Source organism: Plectrocnemia conspersa, unplaced genomic scaffold, assembly GCF_051122295.1.
Source record: "Plectrocnemia conspersa isolate PC_06_02 unplaced genomic scaffold, ASM5112229v1 ptg000013l, whole genome shotgun sequence".
In the NCBI taxonomy this organism is placed as follows: Eukaryota; Metazoa; Arthropoda; class Insecta; order Trichoptera; family Polycentropodidae; genus Plectrocnemia; species Plectrocnemia conspersa.
The window spans coordinates 3,389,462-3,407,936 of record NW_028277177.1 but is presented as its reverse complement, the minus strand read 5'-3'; the positions used below and the strand labels follow the sequence as shown (position 1 = coordinate 3,407,936).

The 18,475-nt window shown below is 31.4% G+C and overlaps 2 protein-coding genes across 2 annotated transcripts; one reads left to right on the top strand and one right to left on the bottom strand.

Annotated features, from left to right (window-relative positions):
• Nucleotides 1–113: 113 nt before the first annotated feature.
• LOC148227042 (uncharacterized) lies at nt 114–11,706 on the top strand. Its single transcript, XM_088201910.1, has 20 exons — nt 114–168; nt 248–427; nt 508–729; nt 2,318–2,481; nt 2,545–2,688; nt 2,753–2,958; nt 3,323–3,512; nt 3,571–3,789; nt 3,852–3,952; nt 4,015–4,183; nt 4,477–4,641; nt 8,697–8,925; nt 9,132–9,295; nt 9,366–9,509; nt 9,574–9,779; nt 10,127–10,316; nt 10,377–10,595; nt 10,658–10,758; nt 11,020–11,188; nt 11,480–11,706. The coding sequence occupies exons 3-20, from the start codon at nt 515–517 to the stop codon at nt 11,644–11,646; spliced, it is 3,162 nt and encodes a 1,053-aa protein (XP_088058036.1). The 5' UTR covers nt 114–168; nt 248–427; nt 508–514; the 3' UTR covers nt 11,647–11,706.
• On the bottom strand, nt 11,694–15,515 carry pyd3 (beta-ureidopropionase pyd3). Its single transcript, XM_088202788.1, has 6 exons — nt 15,311–15,515; nt 14,978–15,240; nt 12,899–12,993; nt 12,522–12,839; nt 12,214–12,420; nt 11,694–11,981 (listed from the first exon to the last, which is right to left on the bottom strand). Exons 1-6 carry the CDS (start codon nt 15,415–15,417, stop codon nt 11,802–11,804), a joined length of 1,170 nt encoding a protein of 389 aa, XP_088058914.1. The 5' UTR covers nt 15,418–15,515; the 3' UTR covers nt 11,694–11,801.
• Nucleotides 15,516–18,475: the final 2,960 nt, after the last annotated feature.

Genomic DNA, 18,475 nt, shown 5'->3' with positions numbered 1-18,475 from the left:
CTTGTAAATATCTTAGCTAAATTTTCTGGCTAGCTTTATTTATTATTTTAAATAAATTGTAACTCTGTTGATAAAAAGTCACTTAACTAATGTTTTGTTATAAAAAACATCATTTCACTGAACACACAGATGGAATATACTAACATATTGCCACAAATACTGCAAATGGTATGTTCAATGTATCACTATACAATATTATTTTATGTATCTTATTATTAATAAAAAATAATTTGCAAATTATCTGTAGGAACTCTAGGAATTTTCAGTTGTCATGCAGTTTTAGATATACTGTGTAATAAAAAAGATTACATTCAATTGTAATTTGATGCTAAAAATAGCGTACAGATTAGTCAGTCAGTCGTCAGTGTACACATATTTGATAAACAAGTCTATGGACGTGTGCTTCATTATTTTATAACTTGATCAAGTTAGAATTTCTCTATTAATAATAATAAATAGTAAATATTAAACATCTCTTAATCAATCATATTCTATTCAAAATTCTAGACTCACAATGGAATTATCCTACTGGGACTACAGTTTGATACTAACATTTATCTTGTTACTTCTTTATTATTATGGAATGAAAGGATTCGACCACTTTAAGAAGAGCAACGTTAAACATCCAAAGGTATTACCATTCTTGGGAAACGCATATAAAAGTTTAAATATGAGGACACATATTTATAAAATACTTGACGAAGTATATGATGGTTATCCGGACGAAAGGTAAGATATATGTTAATAATTAATGCATGTAGTATACGTATAGCTTTTTTGCTATAGTCAGTTTTATCAATTTATTTATGTTGTTAACAACAACAAAAATGTGTTCTAGAAAAGACTAATAATGCATTATTTTATATAAAAATCAGGTTTGTAGCAAAAACTGTAATTGTTGTTAACAGCAACAAAAATATATATACATTACTAGGATATCACCTTTTTTTGAGAATTTGCCAAAGCTCAATGTTAAAATGAAGTTTTTGTTATCCCTTAAACAATGTGTCTTAAAAATGAAATCAAATCAAACATGTATGCAGCAGTAACTGTGTATTCATATAAGATGTAAAGGACAGCTTCTCCTTTTTCATTTATGCAACTCGTAGACGCTCGGTTTGAAATTTATTGAAATCGTCCTACCCAAGTTTTGCATTACAAGCCCTATTATGTCTCCATCCATTTTGAGCCTGACAAGATTATTGAAGGTTTCTATATGTTTGAATATCGTGTTATGAGCTCAAACTCAAACACTATCATGTGCTCATCCATGTATATCTTAGGGAGTCTCCTTGGGTCTACTTGCTTGCCATTTGCGTCTAGTGCAAGGCAAAGGAAAGTTTAGCAGATTAACAAATGTCATTTCTGTGATGGTTAAATAATAAACGTTGCCCGTGCTTCTGGCTTTAAATATAGTGTGGGAACATACGTCGTCGAACTGGATGTTACAGAGCATCAGTTCAAAGACGGCACCTGAAAACATCTTCTCTGAAGAGTCTTCCATACCAGGCTTCTCTAAAAATTAATTTCAGGGTACTTTGCATCTTAAGATTCTCAACAATCCCTGGACACCACATGTGATTGGAGGCTCCCGTACGTTATAAAATAACTGTATGGTTTGCATAGTCCCAATCTATTCGACGTTGACTTGATCACCCTAGAAGACGTTCATGACAGCGTATCAGATTGTATTGTTTCAATCTCTTCGATATTGGCTTATTCAAAGTGAATGGGTCATAACAGCTTTCCGATGACTGGAATAAGAGCCCGTATCAGGCTTCCAGTAGCTCGGGAGGATCTCAAAGATGTGAGTTTACCAAGACTCCCGGAAGAGGTTGCTTGTCATGCAGCTTAACATGAGACTTAATTGTAAAACAATTAAAGCCTGAGCGACAACGTAAAACATGTGTGTATGGTAACAACACACTTATTATTTTATATTGTGTGAGTTTAATGAACGGAGACGTTCATGGAGCAAAATGTGAACTGTAAAAAGAGAGTGCTGGTACATAGGGACAGATTAAAATTACCCTTCATTATTTTAGTTATGCTGTTATGCTTAACTAGTTACTAGGAGATAGAGACAGAGTAGTATATAAATAATCACATATCTAGTTACAAGTTATATCGTCAACAGACCTAGATACTGAGTTTTATCAAATATTTGTCATACTGCTTTAATTGTACATATTGTTTTATGGTCGAATTATTAAAATATTTTATAATAGTATTAATAATCAAAATCGATGCTTTGTTTTTGGTTAATTTATAATATTTCAATCTACTTTTTATTTATTATCATAATTTGTATTTTTAGATACATTGGAATGTATGAATTCAAACGACCAATGGTGTGGATAAAGGATCCAGAAATAATAAAACAAATCGTCGTTAAAGATTTCGATCACTTTGTTGATCACAGACACATGTTTAGCGAAAACATGGATTCATTATTCTCTAACAATTTATTTGCATTGCAAGGTATTATTAAGTTTTTTAACATATTTTATTTTGCTCATGATAAAACTAGAGTTTTAAAATAAGGGTTAAAATGGAAGGACATGAGAGCAACTTTGAGTCCGGCTTTCACTAGTTCCAAAATGAAGGCTATGTTTCCGTTGATTGTCGAGTGCAGTAAGCAGATTATTAACTATATGCATAAAGAAGTTAAAACTGAAGTGGCAAAAGGTTGTATTCATTGTACTTATTAATTGTTTATACTTTTATGTTATATCGAATTTTGATTTTTAAGGACGCGAGCATTATGAAGTTGAAATTAAAGATGTATTCACTCGTTATGCCAATGATGTAATCGCTTCGAGTGCCTTTGGTTTGAATGTCGACTCTATGAACGACAAAACAAATGAGTTCTACCTCATGGGCAAGAAAATAACTAAATATTCATCGTGGGCCATGATTAAAATGCTGCTTTTCATGATTTTCCCGAAGCTAATGCAGGTATATAAAATAGTCAGTATGAATATGTAGAAAAGCTAGCGTTCCTAAATGTGCTCAGTTGTACTCTAGGACCCACAAAAACATATAGTCACTTTCCATTCTATCACTCAAAAATCTCACCCTCTTCCTGCCTGCATAAAGTTTTGAATGTATCAGAGAGAAATCATAATTTTTTTATTGCTAGATAAGGTTATTCTTGTCAATTTTTTAAACTTATGTATGTAAACATAACATGAAGGCTGTCTTTAACAAATCACAGCTTTATTTACAATAAATCCTAATCTATTACAATGCTGAGTGTGTCATATAAAAATTCAGATAATATTTTCTATAACAATATAACCTATATTTTTTTATCCCACAGTTCTTTAAAGCAGAGTTTATACAGCAAGATATAGCTAATTTTTTTAAAAGCTTAGTACACCAAACAATGAAAAGAAGAACTGAGAGAAAAATTGTACGTCACGATTTGATCCATCTGCTTTTGCAAGCCAAGAACAACGGCCACATTACCAATGAAGAAAATGAAGAAACAACAATCACGCATAAAAGAGGTAATATAAAATAGGTATAAAATTGAATTTATATAGTTTAAAATATTACTACTTTCAGTGTGGAGTGACGATGAATTGGTTGCTCAGGCGTTCCTGTTTTTCCTCGCAGGCTTTGAAACAGTATCGACATGCATGACATTCGCTGCTTATGAAATAGCTCGGCGTCCGGATATTCAAGAAAAGCTTAAAGAAGAAATAGACCAAACATTAGAAAATAACGACGCACTAACGTATGAGGTCATCTCGAAGATGCCCTATTTAGACATGTTCATATCAGGTACTGAAAATCAATTGCAAATATATGTATAGTTATAATTTGGACATTATTTTAAAATTTAGAAACTATGAGAATGTGGCCACCAGTCATCGGTGTTGATAGATGTTGTGTTAAACCATATACTTTACCTCCTCCGAATAAAGACGTAGATACAACATATCAAGTAAGTATAAATAATGTTCGTATACAAAATTACTCTTCAGATACTAAATGGTCGATTTTCAGATGAATGTTGGTGATTGTTTGTTCATACCAACACGTTGTCTACATCGAGATCCCCGGTACTTTCCAGAGCCAGAGAAGTTCATACCAGAGAGATTTTCTGAAGAAAATAAGTCCAATATCAAACCGTATACATATATGCCTTTTGGAGAAGGTCCACGTGCTTGTATAGGTATTTGATGTTTTATATTTATTATTATTATATGAACTTATTTGAGACCTGTTCCCATCTTGGAACATAAACAACTCTCTTGAGACTAGAGATTGCTCTGCAATCGGAAAATGTAATTCTTATGTCGTTCCTACGATAGGAACGCATTCTGGTGATAGAAAAATGTATAGGAACGGCGTTGCGGTGCATTTTGGCCCAATTACATCAATGGCTATTATACTACTATTTTAAATAAATACTACACTTAAAACTAAATCACATTACAAATTTATTATATAATTTTTCTTTTTTAGGTAATCGATTTGCTTTGATGGAAGTAAAGACAATACTCATTCAATTACTATCAAAGTTTACTTTTGAGACATGCTCAAAAACAGAGGACTTGGCAAAAGCAAATATGAAGTGGTACGCCGTTTTGCCTCAGAATGGTGTATGGATTGGTGTAAAGCTAAGAGAATAAATATTTTTTTCTATATTATTATAACAAATGTAATTTAATAAAAATATGTAAATTTTTCACATACATTTTATTTTTGTTAATTTGTTCCTTTTATGTTATAGTAATTACTTTTTATTTATCTTCATATAATAAGTTTGTTCATTTTTAATAATTTGTGGTTTATAATCATGTTTGACTGCCTTTGTTAAACTTTTGGCATACAAATCCAACCGATAATCTTTAACTTGATGACAAAGATTTAGATTCATCCTCGTTGTCAAAAGCCCATCATGAACACGAGACAGTCCCTAACAATATATGAAATTTATAATATACAATATGTGAAATATCCCTAGATATCAAACTAACTTCTACATACATACAAATAACGAGAATACTTAAAAATGAATCAATATCTTATAGAGAAGATTGTTTTTATATTAATTAAACTAGAGGCTACATATAAATTGTTAAATATTCTAGTGAGATTGATATCTATAAACACAAATTTAGATATAAATCAGAGATAAAGCACAGATGTTCTGGAGCCGTCTGGAGCCGCTTTATAAGTTGAACCATAAAAGTGATCGAATACTTTATGAACCGGCTTCTTATCCATATGCAAACTTATATGGGAAATACTCTTCTGGCCAGAAGTAAACTCATATGGAAATTCTTTAAGCCCGACACAGTTTATAACGCACATGAAGTAGCTGTTTGGTATGGCTGCGTTTCTGACCTCGATGTCCTAAATGATATAAAATATATTTTAATTAGCAAGAAAATTCTTAATCATAACCGGCATATTTTAAGTGACTAAAAAATTAGCTTCTATGAATAGTGTACATGGAACTACTATAGACAAAAATATTCTTAATGAGATAATAAAATATGCTCTAAAGTGAAATTCACTACAACGTGTCACATACGATGGTGGTAAAAATACACACAGAACAAAATATGAGGCTTGTGAAAGCGCACAGTGTTTAAAGCCTCTGATTAATTATTATATTATTAGCTGTCAATAGCTAGTGAATCTACAAATACTGGGTTCTACAACTTTCTGGATTGTAAATAGTTTATTGCTTCGTTCTAATATTTTTAAATTTAGTTGTCAACGCAGATCTATCAGCACATATCGACAGGGTCGATCTGTCAGCGTAGCGTTTTCGGACACATCGTATGAAAAACATAATCATTACTTTGGTAAGCCATTTGTGATAAGTTTAAATGCATTCCGATAACTTATGACTGTTTAATTAGTGTTTTGTATATATATTACCAAATAACCTAAACTCTAATATGATCACAGACATCAGAATTGCATTAATATTGAAAGAAAGAAACAAAACTACATATAAGGATATCGTTTTATAAAAATATACAAACATGACCTTCACAAAACTACTATGATTATTGTTGTAGGTCCAAATATTAGAGGAGAAACATTGGTACATGCAAGTTCATACTGAAACATGTTTTATTAGCTCAGAGATTTATATAATAAGTGCAATTACAGATGTTATATGTATATACATACATTAACACTTTAATCTCAAATGAAAGAGTGCTTCTGGGCAATTTGTTAGTTGCTACTCTATTTTTGTTCCTTTGGTTGCCAATAGTTAATTTAAGTAAGTTTTCTTAATATCTACTTGATATTTACTATACACTTCATTTTTCATATTACCTGCAAATATTTTGTTTTATAAAGAACATACACAGTTTTATATTACTAAACATTGTGAATTTAGTTGTTCTATAAAAAAATGAGAAAAATTAAGTTAATTATACTAATTTAGTTTTCTCAATGGACGATTCAAGAATATAAGTTTTGCTCTTCGCCGTAATCCAAATATTTATTTCATGCCAATATACGATATCTACTATCTACATTATTTCTCATATTACCAGTAAGTATTTTGTTTTATAATGCGCATACTAATTTTTCCCTAAATGAATAATTCGAATTCGACAATTCTTTAACAAAAATTATCGCAAAAAATAGAAGTTTATAAAACTCATTAACGTAGGTATGATATTTTGCCACAATCAGAATGAAACGACTAAAATGATTTTTACATGATATTGGGATTTATTAATTTAAATTATGTATGCAATTGTATACTATTTTCTTATGTCATATACACTTATATGTTATTTGCTTAAGACGCTTTATCATTATAGGCACATATGACGTTAGTATGAGAAAGTCATGTCTTCACGTCCAACGCCTTGGGACAATTATATGTAAGAGTATAATGTTATTAACTATTATATAAAGCTCTTACTATTTTTAATTATTTTTCAGAAGCAATGATAATGTTGATGTATTGCAAATCAAATACTCACTTTTTGGTCTCGGAGTCCACCGACGGAACTCAAAATTTGAAGATTTCATTACGAAGATTATTTTACGATTGTTTATATAGTTTAATTAGTGTATACGTGTAATCCTTACACGCATTATGTATATACTTTATTTTCAGTTAGTATACAATTCTAATATTTATATTCAGTCAAATCGATCAACGCACATGAAAAATTAATGAAAATTATTTTTATAAACAACGGTTACGTTGCTACCGGCTATCGTGTTTTATATTTAAATGGTGATTTTTCATTGGTCGACAGTCAGAGCTTCTAATTAAAAACAAAAGAATTCAACACATCAGGGCTCCGAAATCAATCGATTATAATTGAATACATATCTTTTGTTTTCGTGTATTATTATGAATATATTATATTATTATTCATAAAGAGTGATACGATTTACAGAGTTACAAATTCAACGTAGAGCAAATCAATTTTGAAGTTTTTACATATTTATATAGTCGGACTCACAACCGGCCGTTGCGAGTTCCACCAGGGCTACCACTCGAGGGAGAAACTGTGTAGCTGCACGGACATGCCCTTTATTCTCGCGCCCCTTGGAGCCCTACGCGCCGCCCGGTCTACAGTTGTTCCACGCAGCTTGGAGCGAAGTACACCGCGCGTCACTAAAGGCCATGCCCCCACGCCTCATGGAGCCCTACACGCGCTCCCAGAAGCGGCGCCCCTGAAGCTCTACAACACCATACGTCACGACTTTGTTGCCTTTGTGCCGCCAGCATTTAATTAATAGCAGTGCCGAGACCCCCGTTCTCTCTCCCTGGTTGAATTTCGCAATTGTAAATTGCTAGGGCGGGAACCATATTTATATATAGATTTTTATTATGGCCAAAACTTGGTGGCACTCTAGTAACACGGGCGTGACGGATTTTTTCTCGAGTGGCAACCCTGGTTGTGGATCCGGCCTACTGATCCGCGTATCGTCTATATAAACATGTAAACAACTTCATATCGCAATAAACCATTACTGCAGCGGCTCAATTTGTGTCTAATTGTCACCCGTCAACATCCCGTTGCCAAAATTCTTTCCCTTAACACAGCGATTGCCAAACCGTGGCCCACTTGAAGTTTTGAAATTTCTATGTTTTACATTTTCATACTAATCGACACCAAAAAATTATCATGTAATAAAAAATAGATCTTAAAACGATTTTAAAAAAATAATAAAATATTATATCTTAATTGTAAGCTGTTTATTTATTTTAAATATAAAAACTATCATTATTATTAAGTTGTAAAATATTTATTTGCGGCCCTTCGAGGACATGCATTTTTTTATTAGACCCACCGAGTGATTTCAGTTGGCTATCACTGCTTTAAAAAAAGAATTACACTTACGATAAATACTGCATTTAATACTTTGTTTAATTTATGTCATAATGTTTTATTTTGCGTATCATATTATTGCATTTTGACACAGAACTTCTACAAAAATAATTTAATTATTTTCAGTTGTCATGCAGTTTTAGATACACTGTGTAATAAAAACGATTACATCAAATTGTAATTTGATGCTAAAAATAGCACACGGTTAGTCAGCCAGTCGTTATTGTACACATATTTGATAAACAAGTCTAGGTATGTGTGCTTCAATTTTTCTAACTTGACAGTTTAGAATTTTTCTATTAATTATATTAAATGGTTAATATTTAACATCTCTTAATTAATCATATTATATTCCAGATTCTAGACTCACAATGGGGTTATCCTATTGGGACTATGGTTTGATACTAACATTTATTTTGTTACTTCTTTATTATTATGGAATGAAAGGATTGGACCACTTTAAAAAGAACAATGTTAAACACCCAAAGGTATTACCGTTCTTGGGGAACATGTATAAAAGTATAACTATGAGGACACATGTTTATAAAATACTTGACGAAATATATGATGCTTATCCGGACGAAAAGTAAGATAACTATTAATGATTAATCTATATTTTATAACATGTATACGTATAGAATTTATCTGTTCGTTTTTGTAAAATACAGAAACAATTAAGCAGTTTACAAAGTAAATTGAAATCAATTTCCTTATTAATAAATTATATAAACTTTTGGTTAATTTATACTATTTCAGTTCACATTTTGTTGATTATTGTAATTTGTATTTTAGATATATTGGAATGTATGAATTCAAAAATCCAATGATTTGGGTCATGGATCCGGAACTGATAAAGCAAATCGTCGTTAAGGATTTCGAGCACTTTGTTGATCACAAACATATGTTTAGCGAAGACTTGGATTCAATATTCTTTAACAATTTATTTCTTTTGCAAGGTGTTATTCTTTTTTTTTTATTTCACATATTTTATCTAAATCATGTTATAACTAAATGTTGTAAAATAAGGATTAAAATGGAAAGATATGAGAGCAACTTTAAGTCCGGCTTTCACTAGTTCCAAAATGAAGGGTATGTTTCCATTGATTGTCGAGTGCAGTAAGCAGGTGATTAACTATATGCATAAAGAAGTTCAAACAGAAGTGGCTAAAGGTTGTGTTTATTGTACTTATCAATTGTTTATACTTTTATGCTATGTTGAATTTTGATATTTTAGGACGCGAGCATTACGAAGTTGAAATTAAAGATGTATTCACTCGTTATGCCAATGACGTAATCGCTTCGAGTGCTTTTGGTTTGAATGTCGACTCTTTGAACGACAAAACAAACAAGTTTTACCTCATGGGCAAGAGAGCAACTGATTTTACACCGTGGGTCTTGATTAAAATTATGCTTTTCATGATTTTCCCGAAGCTAATGAAGGTATATAAAATAATTGGTATGAATATATTGAAAAGCATCCGTTCCTAAATTCACTCAGTTGTACTCTAGGCAACATATAGTCACTTCCTATCCCATCACTCAAAAATCTTACCCTTTTCCTACCTGCATGAAATTTTGCATATATCGGAGAGAAAACATAAAAAAAAGTTTAAAGTTAAATAAGGGTATATTTGTCTAATTTTTCGATTATAGAAGATAAATATAACAAGAAGGCTGTCTTCAATAAATCACAGCTTTATTTATAATATATCCTAATCTAATACAACGCTGAGTTGGTCATATAAAAATTCAGTTAATATTATAAACTACATTTTTTTATCCCACAGTTCTTAAAAGTAGATTTAATGAAGCAAGACATAGCTGACTTCTATAGAAGCTTAGTACACCAAACAATGAAGAATAGAACAGAGAATAAAATCGTTCGTCACGATTTGATCCAACTTCTTTTGCAAGCTAAGAACAACGGACACATCACTAACGATGAAACTGAAGATGTAACAATTACACATAAAAGAGGTATAAAAATTAGTTCAAAAACTGAAATTATATAGCTAAGAAAAATATAACTACTTTCAGTGTGGAGTGATGATGAATTGGTTGCTCAGGCGTTCCTATTTTTCGTCGCAGGCTTTGAAACAATATCGACATGCATGACATTCGCTGCTTATGAAATAGCCAGGCATCCCGATATTCAAGAAAAGCTTAAAGAAGAAATAGACGAGACATTGAAAAATAACGGCGCATTAACGTATGAGGTCATATCGAAGATGACCTATTTAGACATGTTCGTGTCAGGTAGCAAAAATCAATTTAAAATATAGGTTTCGTCATAATTTAAGTATTGTTTTAACATTTAGAAACTTTACGATTATGGCCACCTGCCTTTGGTATTGATAGATGTTGTGTTAAGCAATATAGTTTTCCTCCTCCAAACAAAGACGTGGATACAAAATATCAAGTAAGTATATATAGTAGACCCCCCAATAACACGGTAAATTGGGTGCCCGTTACTTTATATGTGAGCGAGCCAAAGGGAGGATGTCTCACCACATGTGCCTGATTCGTATGTAAGTATTGCAAAAAATGTGTAAGTATTTTCTAGTCCTTCAATTACACAAAGCCAAATAGCACATTCCCATTTTACCGTGTTATTGGAGGGTCTACTGAATAATGTTGAGATACTAAATCAATCTTCGGATACCAAATGGTTGATTTTCAGATGAATGTTGGTGATAGTTTGTTCATACCGATACGTTGTCTGCATCGAGATCCTCGGTACTTTCCAGAGCCGGAGGAATTCATACCAGAGAGATTTTCTGAAGAAAATAAGTCCAATATCAAACCTTATACGTATATGCCTTTTGGAGAAGGTCCGCGTGCTTGTATAGGTATTTGATGTTTTATATTTATTATTATTATTATATGAACTTATTTGAGACCTGTTCCCATCTTGGGACATAAACAACTCTATTAAGACTAGAGATTGCTCAGCAATCGGAAAATATAATTCTTATGTCGTTCCTACGATAGGAACGTGTTCCGGTGCTAGTAAATTGTAAAGGAACGGCGTTCCGGTGCATTTTGGCCTAACTAAATCAATGGCTATACTATTCTAAATAAATACTAGACTTAAAACTAAAACGCATTACAAATTTATTATATAATTTTGTTTTTATTAGGTAATCGATTTGCTTTGATGGAAGTAAAGACAATAATCATTCAATTACTATCAAAGTTTACTTTTGAGACATGCTCAAAAACAGAAGACTTGGCAACAGCAAAATTGAAGGTGCAGGCTGTTTTGCCGCAGAATGGTGTATGGATTGGTGTAAAGCTAAGAGAATAAATATTTTTTTGTATATTATTGTAACAAATGTATTTAATAAACAGATATAAATTATTCAAATATATTTTATTTTTATTAATTTGTTTCTTCGTTGTTATAGTAACTACTTTTTATTTAACTTTGTATAATAAATTATTTAAAGTGTAGTATATCATTTAGTTTTGTTCAGTTTTAATAATTTGTGGTTTATAATCTTGTTTGACTGCCTTCGTTAAGCTTTCGGCATACAAGTCCAGCCGTTGAGTCATTCTGAATCCCCATTTGTCTTTAACTTGACGACAAAGATTCAGATCCATCTCTGCAATCAAGAGCCCATCACGAACACGAGACAATCCCTAAAAAGGTATGTAATTTATAATACTTATAATATACAACATGTGAAAGTATTGTTAGATATTAAACTCACTCCTACAAACATACAAATAAACGAGTATACTTTTGAATGAGTCAATATCTAATAGAGAAGATTGTTTTATAATATTTAAACTAGAGTCTACATATAAATTGTTAAATACTCTAGTGAGATTGATATCTATTAATACAAATATAAGATAAGAGATAACGCACTGGTGTTCTGGAGCCGTCCGGAGCTGCTATATAAGTTGAACCATAAAAGTGACCGAATACTTTATGGGCCGGTTTCTTATCGCCAGATGTAAACTCATATGGGAATTCTTCAGAACCGACACGGTTTATAGCACACGTGAAATAGCTGTTTGCTATGGCTGCGTTTCTGGCCTCGATGCCCCACAAAGGCTCACTTAATTCGCCAACCTTTAATTGATTTAAATTATATTTTAAATAGCAAGGTAACAATCAAACACCAAACTGTCTTTTCAGTGTCAGATTAGCTCTTAATTATATATTGTACTCACAGTCGCTGATGGATTAAAGACAATTTCCGCTCCGTTGACACCGAACATCATCCAATTTTGCGGATGGTGTCTTCCATAACAAATGTTGATGGCTATGTTACCATATTTAGTTTGGAAGACTGGATGACCGGTGTTTCCTTCCATGTAATAAGTTGACTCATTAAAGTCTCCGACTCTAGGGATATGATTCTTGCGATGTTTGCCTATAACCTTTCCGTTATTGTCAATAACAACGGCTGTGTTCCATATTGTCTCACCGTGGACTTCATCCCTTTCCAATATCGGCGATATAATGACCATATCATATTTTTTGCAATACTGAAATATTGTATTAGAAACTATTGTGTTACAATAAGCTTATTTTTATGTATATTTACGTTGCTCAATAGCTTAGTAGTTGGTCCGTCTTCAGCAGATTCAGCAAATTCACACCACGGCGTTCTTTCACGGGTACAAAAGGCAAATGGCATATCTGTAATAATAATTTAAAAAAATAAATAAAACATTAAGAACAACGTGTAGCCATTTATTAAATTTACAGCACGATTTTATTGCTTTTGACGTGGATTTTTCATTGCTATGAAGGGATAATTGTTTTTTATGCTCTCTTATTGGCCAAAAATTGGTTTAGATGTGCTTTATTCGCTCTTACTTATTGTAAGTCGTATTATTGTTATAATTTTTTTTAACCTTTTGAGTTGTGAGTTATTTATACACATATGCTAATTTATTAGTGAGCCAGTTAATTTTACGTAACTTTCTATAATTATCTTTGTTGTAATATATTTATTATTATTTATAGTGAATTATATAGTTTTATTGCTTTGATTTATTTTACTACTTTTTTATAGTAGTATGTTTTAATAATTATTTTTAACACTTTTCTATTATTTAATTTTGTAAATTTATTTTACATATTTATTATATATTATTCGGTTTTTGTGGATTTTTTTGTGTCAATACAGTGACTTTCTATGTTTTTAATAAAATGAATATAAAATATTTTTTTTATATTATTTTTTCAGTTATATATGTAAATATATAAAAATCTGGGGTACCACCGTACATGTACGGCGATAGTCCTCAAAGGGTTAATAATTTTGAACGCTAGATAATCGATAGTTTCCACTGTGACAGTGACGGCACAATTTTATTGCTTTTGACGTGAATTCTGAACAGGTACGTTTAATTAGAGAGGGGCAGGTGAGAGAATTTGCGCATCTTTGAATTTGGCCAAAAAATGCATGTCATTGAATGAAATACCATGAATCTAAAAATATTAAAAAAAAAATTATCACTGACTGGCCAAATTTTCCCCTCCCCCCTGGAAAAAGTTGAAATGACATTCCTGGATGTAGTAAAAAGCTTGGCGACGAGATGGTGTCGGGTGGCAATTAGACACAGGTTGAGCCGCTGCAGTAGTAATTTATTGACGATTTGAAGTTGTTTACATGGTTTATAAAGTACGGGGCGGGCGCGAGACGGCGCGCATCCGAACGCCCGAAGATTGCCAGTAGAGAGGGAAAAAACAGTCACACCAGTGTTACCAGAGTGCTGCTAAGTTTTGGCCGTAATGAAAAATCTTTATTTAAATATAAATAAGCCCCAACAAAAGCATTAACTTTGCAAAATTAAACATAGGACTATGTAAAAATATAATTTTAAGTAAAGATATGAGTAGTGTATATACTTATGTACATATTTGCTCCATCTTATTAAATTGCATGGCATATTAATTTCATGTTATATTGTTTGACTTTGAAGAAAAACATTAACATTGAAAATTTTCATTGTTTGTAAAGTTAATTGTAATTGCAGTTGAAACTTTTAAGACAATCTTTAAATAATCGACTAATTTTACCATATGACTTATGATTCCAATCATAATTTATAAAATTCAGGGACAATATTTTAAAGTTGCTGGGGTATTATGAAAGCATCTGCTTTTTCTGTGGTCAACTATGAGTGGCCTGTTCTATATTTTTTACCGCAGACAACAAAGCAAAATATGTTGTTTATGATTTAACATTACAACAGTATTTTTTGGAATTAACCAATATTAACATTAATTTAAATCTGTGAAGTTTTTTCACATCAGAATTTTCAATTATAAAGAATTCTTGCCCAAATTAAATATTGGTATGTTTTATATGCTATTCAGTATATTAAAAAGTAATTGACTTATACAATGTATTTATTTTATGTTATGTTTATTTTATATAAAGATAGTACTGAAGTTACACAAAAGTGTAAAATAAATATAAAACATCTATATAAAAATAGCAAAGCTTTAAGACCACACTCTGTATAATAGTATGCAAATGATAAGATAACGACGATACTTAAAATACGATTAATAAAAACGTTGCTAAGCCCTGTTACCATCCAACAACAATTTCACGCGCAATTTGATATAAATACCATAATATTTTTAGATCGTATTTTATAATACTCACTCCACGCTTCTTGCAAACACAAAACATTAACAGCTTCCCTGCCAGCCGCGTCAATCAATTCTCCTATTTTTTCATACAGAGCATTTCTCTGCTGAATAACTCCTGCAGTCGTCGGTAGGACTATAGAGTTTTGTATAGCTCCAATCTTGACCATCTTGGCCACACGCGAGTCTTCCTTTTCGGCAGCAAAAATATATCCTTGAATATCGAAATTCTTCTCTTGGCATAATTTTTCAGTGGCTTTGCTCAAAGGTAGTCGATCTCTGAAACGATAGCGTTTTACTACGTGACTTACGCTTTATCTGTATATAGATGGGAATAAATTTAGCTCACTCTTTAGATTTTCCGTACAGTATCCGCTTCAGCTCCAATTTATCGAACTCGTCTGGAATCTTCTCTATCAGTGCTTCAACGGATTCCAATGGTTTATTTTGACCCATTTTGAGCGCTAGACACGACCTACCTTTGCCACTACTTAAACTCAACTGAGTCTTGAAAATCGTTGGAACAATTACAGTGAGGTCAAACGGACAGAATGTTACTGATTAACGATACTGAACTATTTACGATTATAAACATTCAACAACTTTCGATTATGCTTTAAAAACTGGATATTTCTAGCATTTTTGAATTGTTTGATTACAAATGCATTCATGGCCTCATTCTGGGCAAGCAACAACATTAAAATGCATCATTATGCTATACAAACTATAAAGATATAATCTAAAATTTATTTTTAATATTAATAAAAATTAGTAATAATAATTAGTTTTATTTTAATATAGTAAGAAATAAATATTTAGTATAATTATTTATTAAATTATTATTTAAATATTAGCTATTGCCATCTATTGGTTCAACAGATAAATAATTTATTTTATTTTTAATTTTATATAATATAGAGTAGAACTATTTTACATATTATATATACATATACATATACAGGAAGAAAAATCATATTTTTTAAATTAAATTTTTTTATTTAATATATTTATAAGAAAAATACAATTATAAATATAAAAATTATATAAAATAAATTTATATTCTCATTATGAAACAAAAGGTTTTTGTTGAATACAGTTCATTTAAGATTTGGGGGAAATTATATTGTTTAATATTTGATATAAAACATCAAAATTGTGGCATTTTGATGTCAGAGCAATTTGAATGCAGTCTTCGGAGTCCAATCGATTTTTCTGCTTTGTTTTTATATTCATTAAATAGGAAAATCCTTAACTGCCAATGTAGGTTGTTGCAAAAGGGAGCAACTTCTCCTCATATGCAATTTTGACATTAAAATGTTTATTTCGAGTTCAATACATACTTCATTATTGGATCGAAGTCCAAGAAATGCCTCTGCCAAACCTTGTGGCTCGTCTGGTACATCAGTAATCTCACATTTAAAGAGATCTACGTCCCAACTAACAGTATGTGAATCTAGATATACAAAATAATTAGATAACCACTCTTTGAGTTTAGTAAGATGACTTATAACTGTACCCTTGATGTCGTCAAATGTAGTATTTTCACAATCTTCCAAGAAACAAACTTAATTTTGAAAAGGCAGCTATTTCATTTTGTTCTGCTTTCTGTCTCTGATATAAAAACTTTGATCCGTACGCTGAAATCTTAGTTTTGCTTGAAATTATATTGATATTTTCCCCCTACCGTTCTTTGTTCAATGCATTCTCATACTTAAAATATCAGCTAAATATGCAATATGTGAAACCTACAAGGAGTGTGATAACTAATTTGCAAGAACGTGTTTGTGATCAACCATAACTAGTTCACTTTTGAGAGCATTTCCACATGAGTGCAACCTCACTTCTGTACGATAAATTAGATCTGTATATTCCGTTTCACCATCTTTACACAATTTACGAAATAGTCTCGTGCTTAGTGCATGTCCATGCATAACGACTTTCAGTGCAGATTCCAAATGTTTCACAAACAGTGCTGGCGATGGGTCATGCAGTCGTTAACTTAAATTTTAATTTCTCTCTCGCCGAGGCCGAAAATCAATAACAGATCCAACATAGCTGGAGCTCCATCAACTGACACAGTAATTCAATTTTCCCATTTCAATTAAGGTTATTAAAGTAGTCATGAACTTTATTGAAGACATCAATTCCACGTGAACGCAATTCGAGGGGAGAACAAAACTAACAATTCCTTCTTCTATTACATGTAAACCTTTGTAGTGAAAATACACTATTACTGTTAACATAGTATCATCAAACTAAATAGCAAAACCCTCTTTTATTAAAGAAATAACTTCACATTTTTTAAATAGTAACTCTTTCGTTTACAACTGACTCTGCCATTTTCAAAACTTGTTTAACCAATTCCTCGCCGATAGTATATGGTTTCTTGTTTGGAGCAATCAATCAGGCCACTTCAAATCTAGCCTTCGATGCTGAACTAAGTTGCTGTCCAGTCTTTGTCTTTTGACAGATATTTCCAAATTTACTAAGTATTAAGATGTGGATCCAAATTATCTAACTGTTTCTACAATTGAATCTTTTTTACAGATTCACCAGCCATACTTTCAAACAGACAACACGCTGTGGTTTTATTATTTCATTGTCTTCTATTTGTGTCAACTCATAATTGGATAACTCATCATGGTATATTATTTTTCTATTTAATGACTAAAGGGTAAAAAATAAATTGATTGCAAAAGTTTTAACTTTTCACACCGCCATTTTCTGATTGCAAGGCAGATTATTTATATTAACACGCAGGTACATTTATCTATATACTTGTTTAGTGATAACGTCACGCAGCTATGATGCACTCTAAATATTTTTTTTCCTTTTTATGTAATTTTATTTATGTCCATTGAATCCTCATTAACCCCAAGATTTTTTTTTTTTTTTTTTTAATTACATAGATAGTGATGATGTAAACAATAATATTTTCACAATTACTTGTTAAAAGTTTAATAAAACTAATTGCTATAAGGGGTTGTGACTTGCAGTACAAGTTTATTCGTCACACACTAAAAAATGAACCTAAAAAAAGCACAGCTAGTGTCTATACACATAAAAATAGATCAATAAAAGTTGGTAGAATGTCACTAGCAATTACCCAAATCGCAAATGTACAATGATAACATTGCCAAATTTATGTACATACGTTTAAATTCACCTTTATGCAATTTTTATAAAAAAAGTGACAAATAACAACATAGTCTGTTTCCGCCCCAAATCGCAGCATTGGCCTAATTGTTGAAAGTATGAAAGAGCGATAGCTTATATACTCTTTTCTACAAAAGAGTATATAAGTGCAATAATAACGTATTTCTATCTGTTGCGATTTTACAATTGTTTTCTTTCCATCGCAGCCGTCTTCAGTTAATATTATATGCTTTTTTTACTCTTTATCAACGACATACATATGGCAATTAAAAATTCTATTTATTATATGCTGAAGACCTGATAGTCTTTCAGAGTAATTGCATAAAATCGGATTCGCTCAACATCGCTAATTATCACG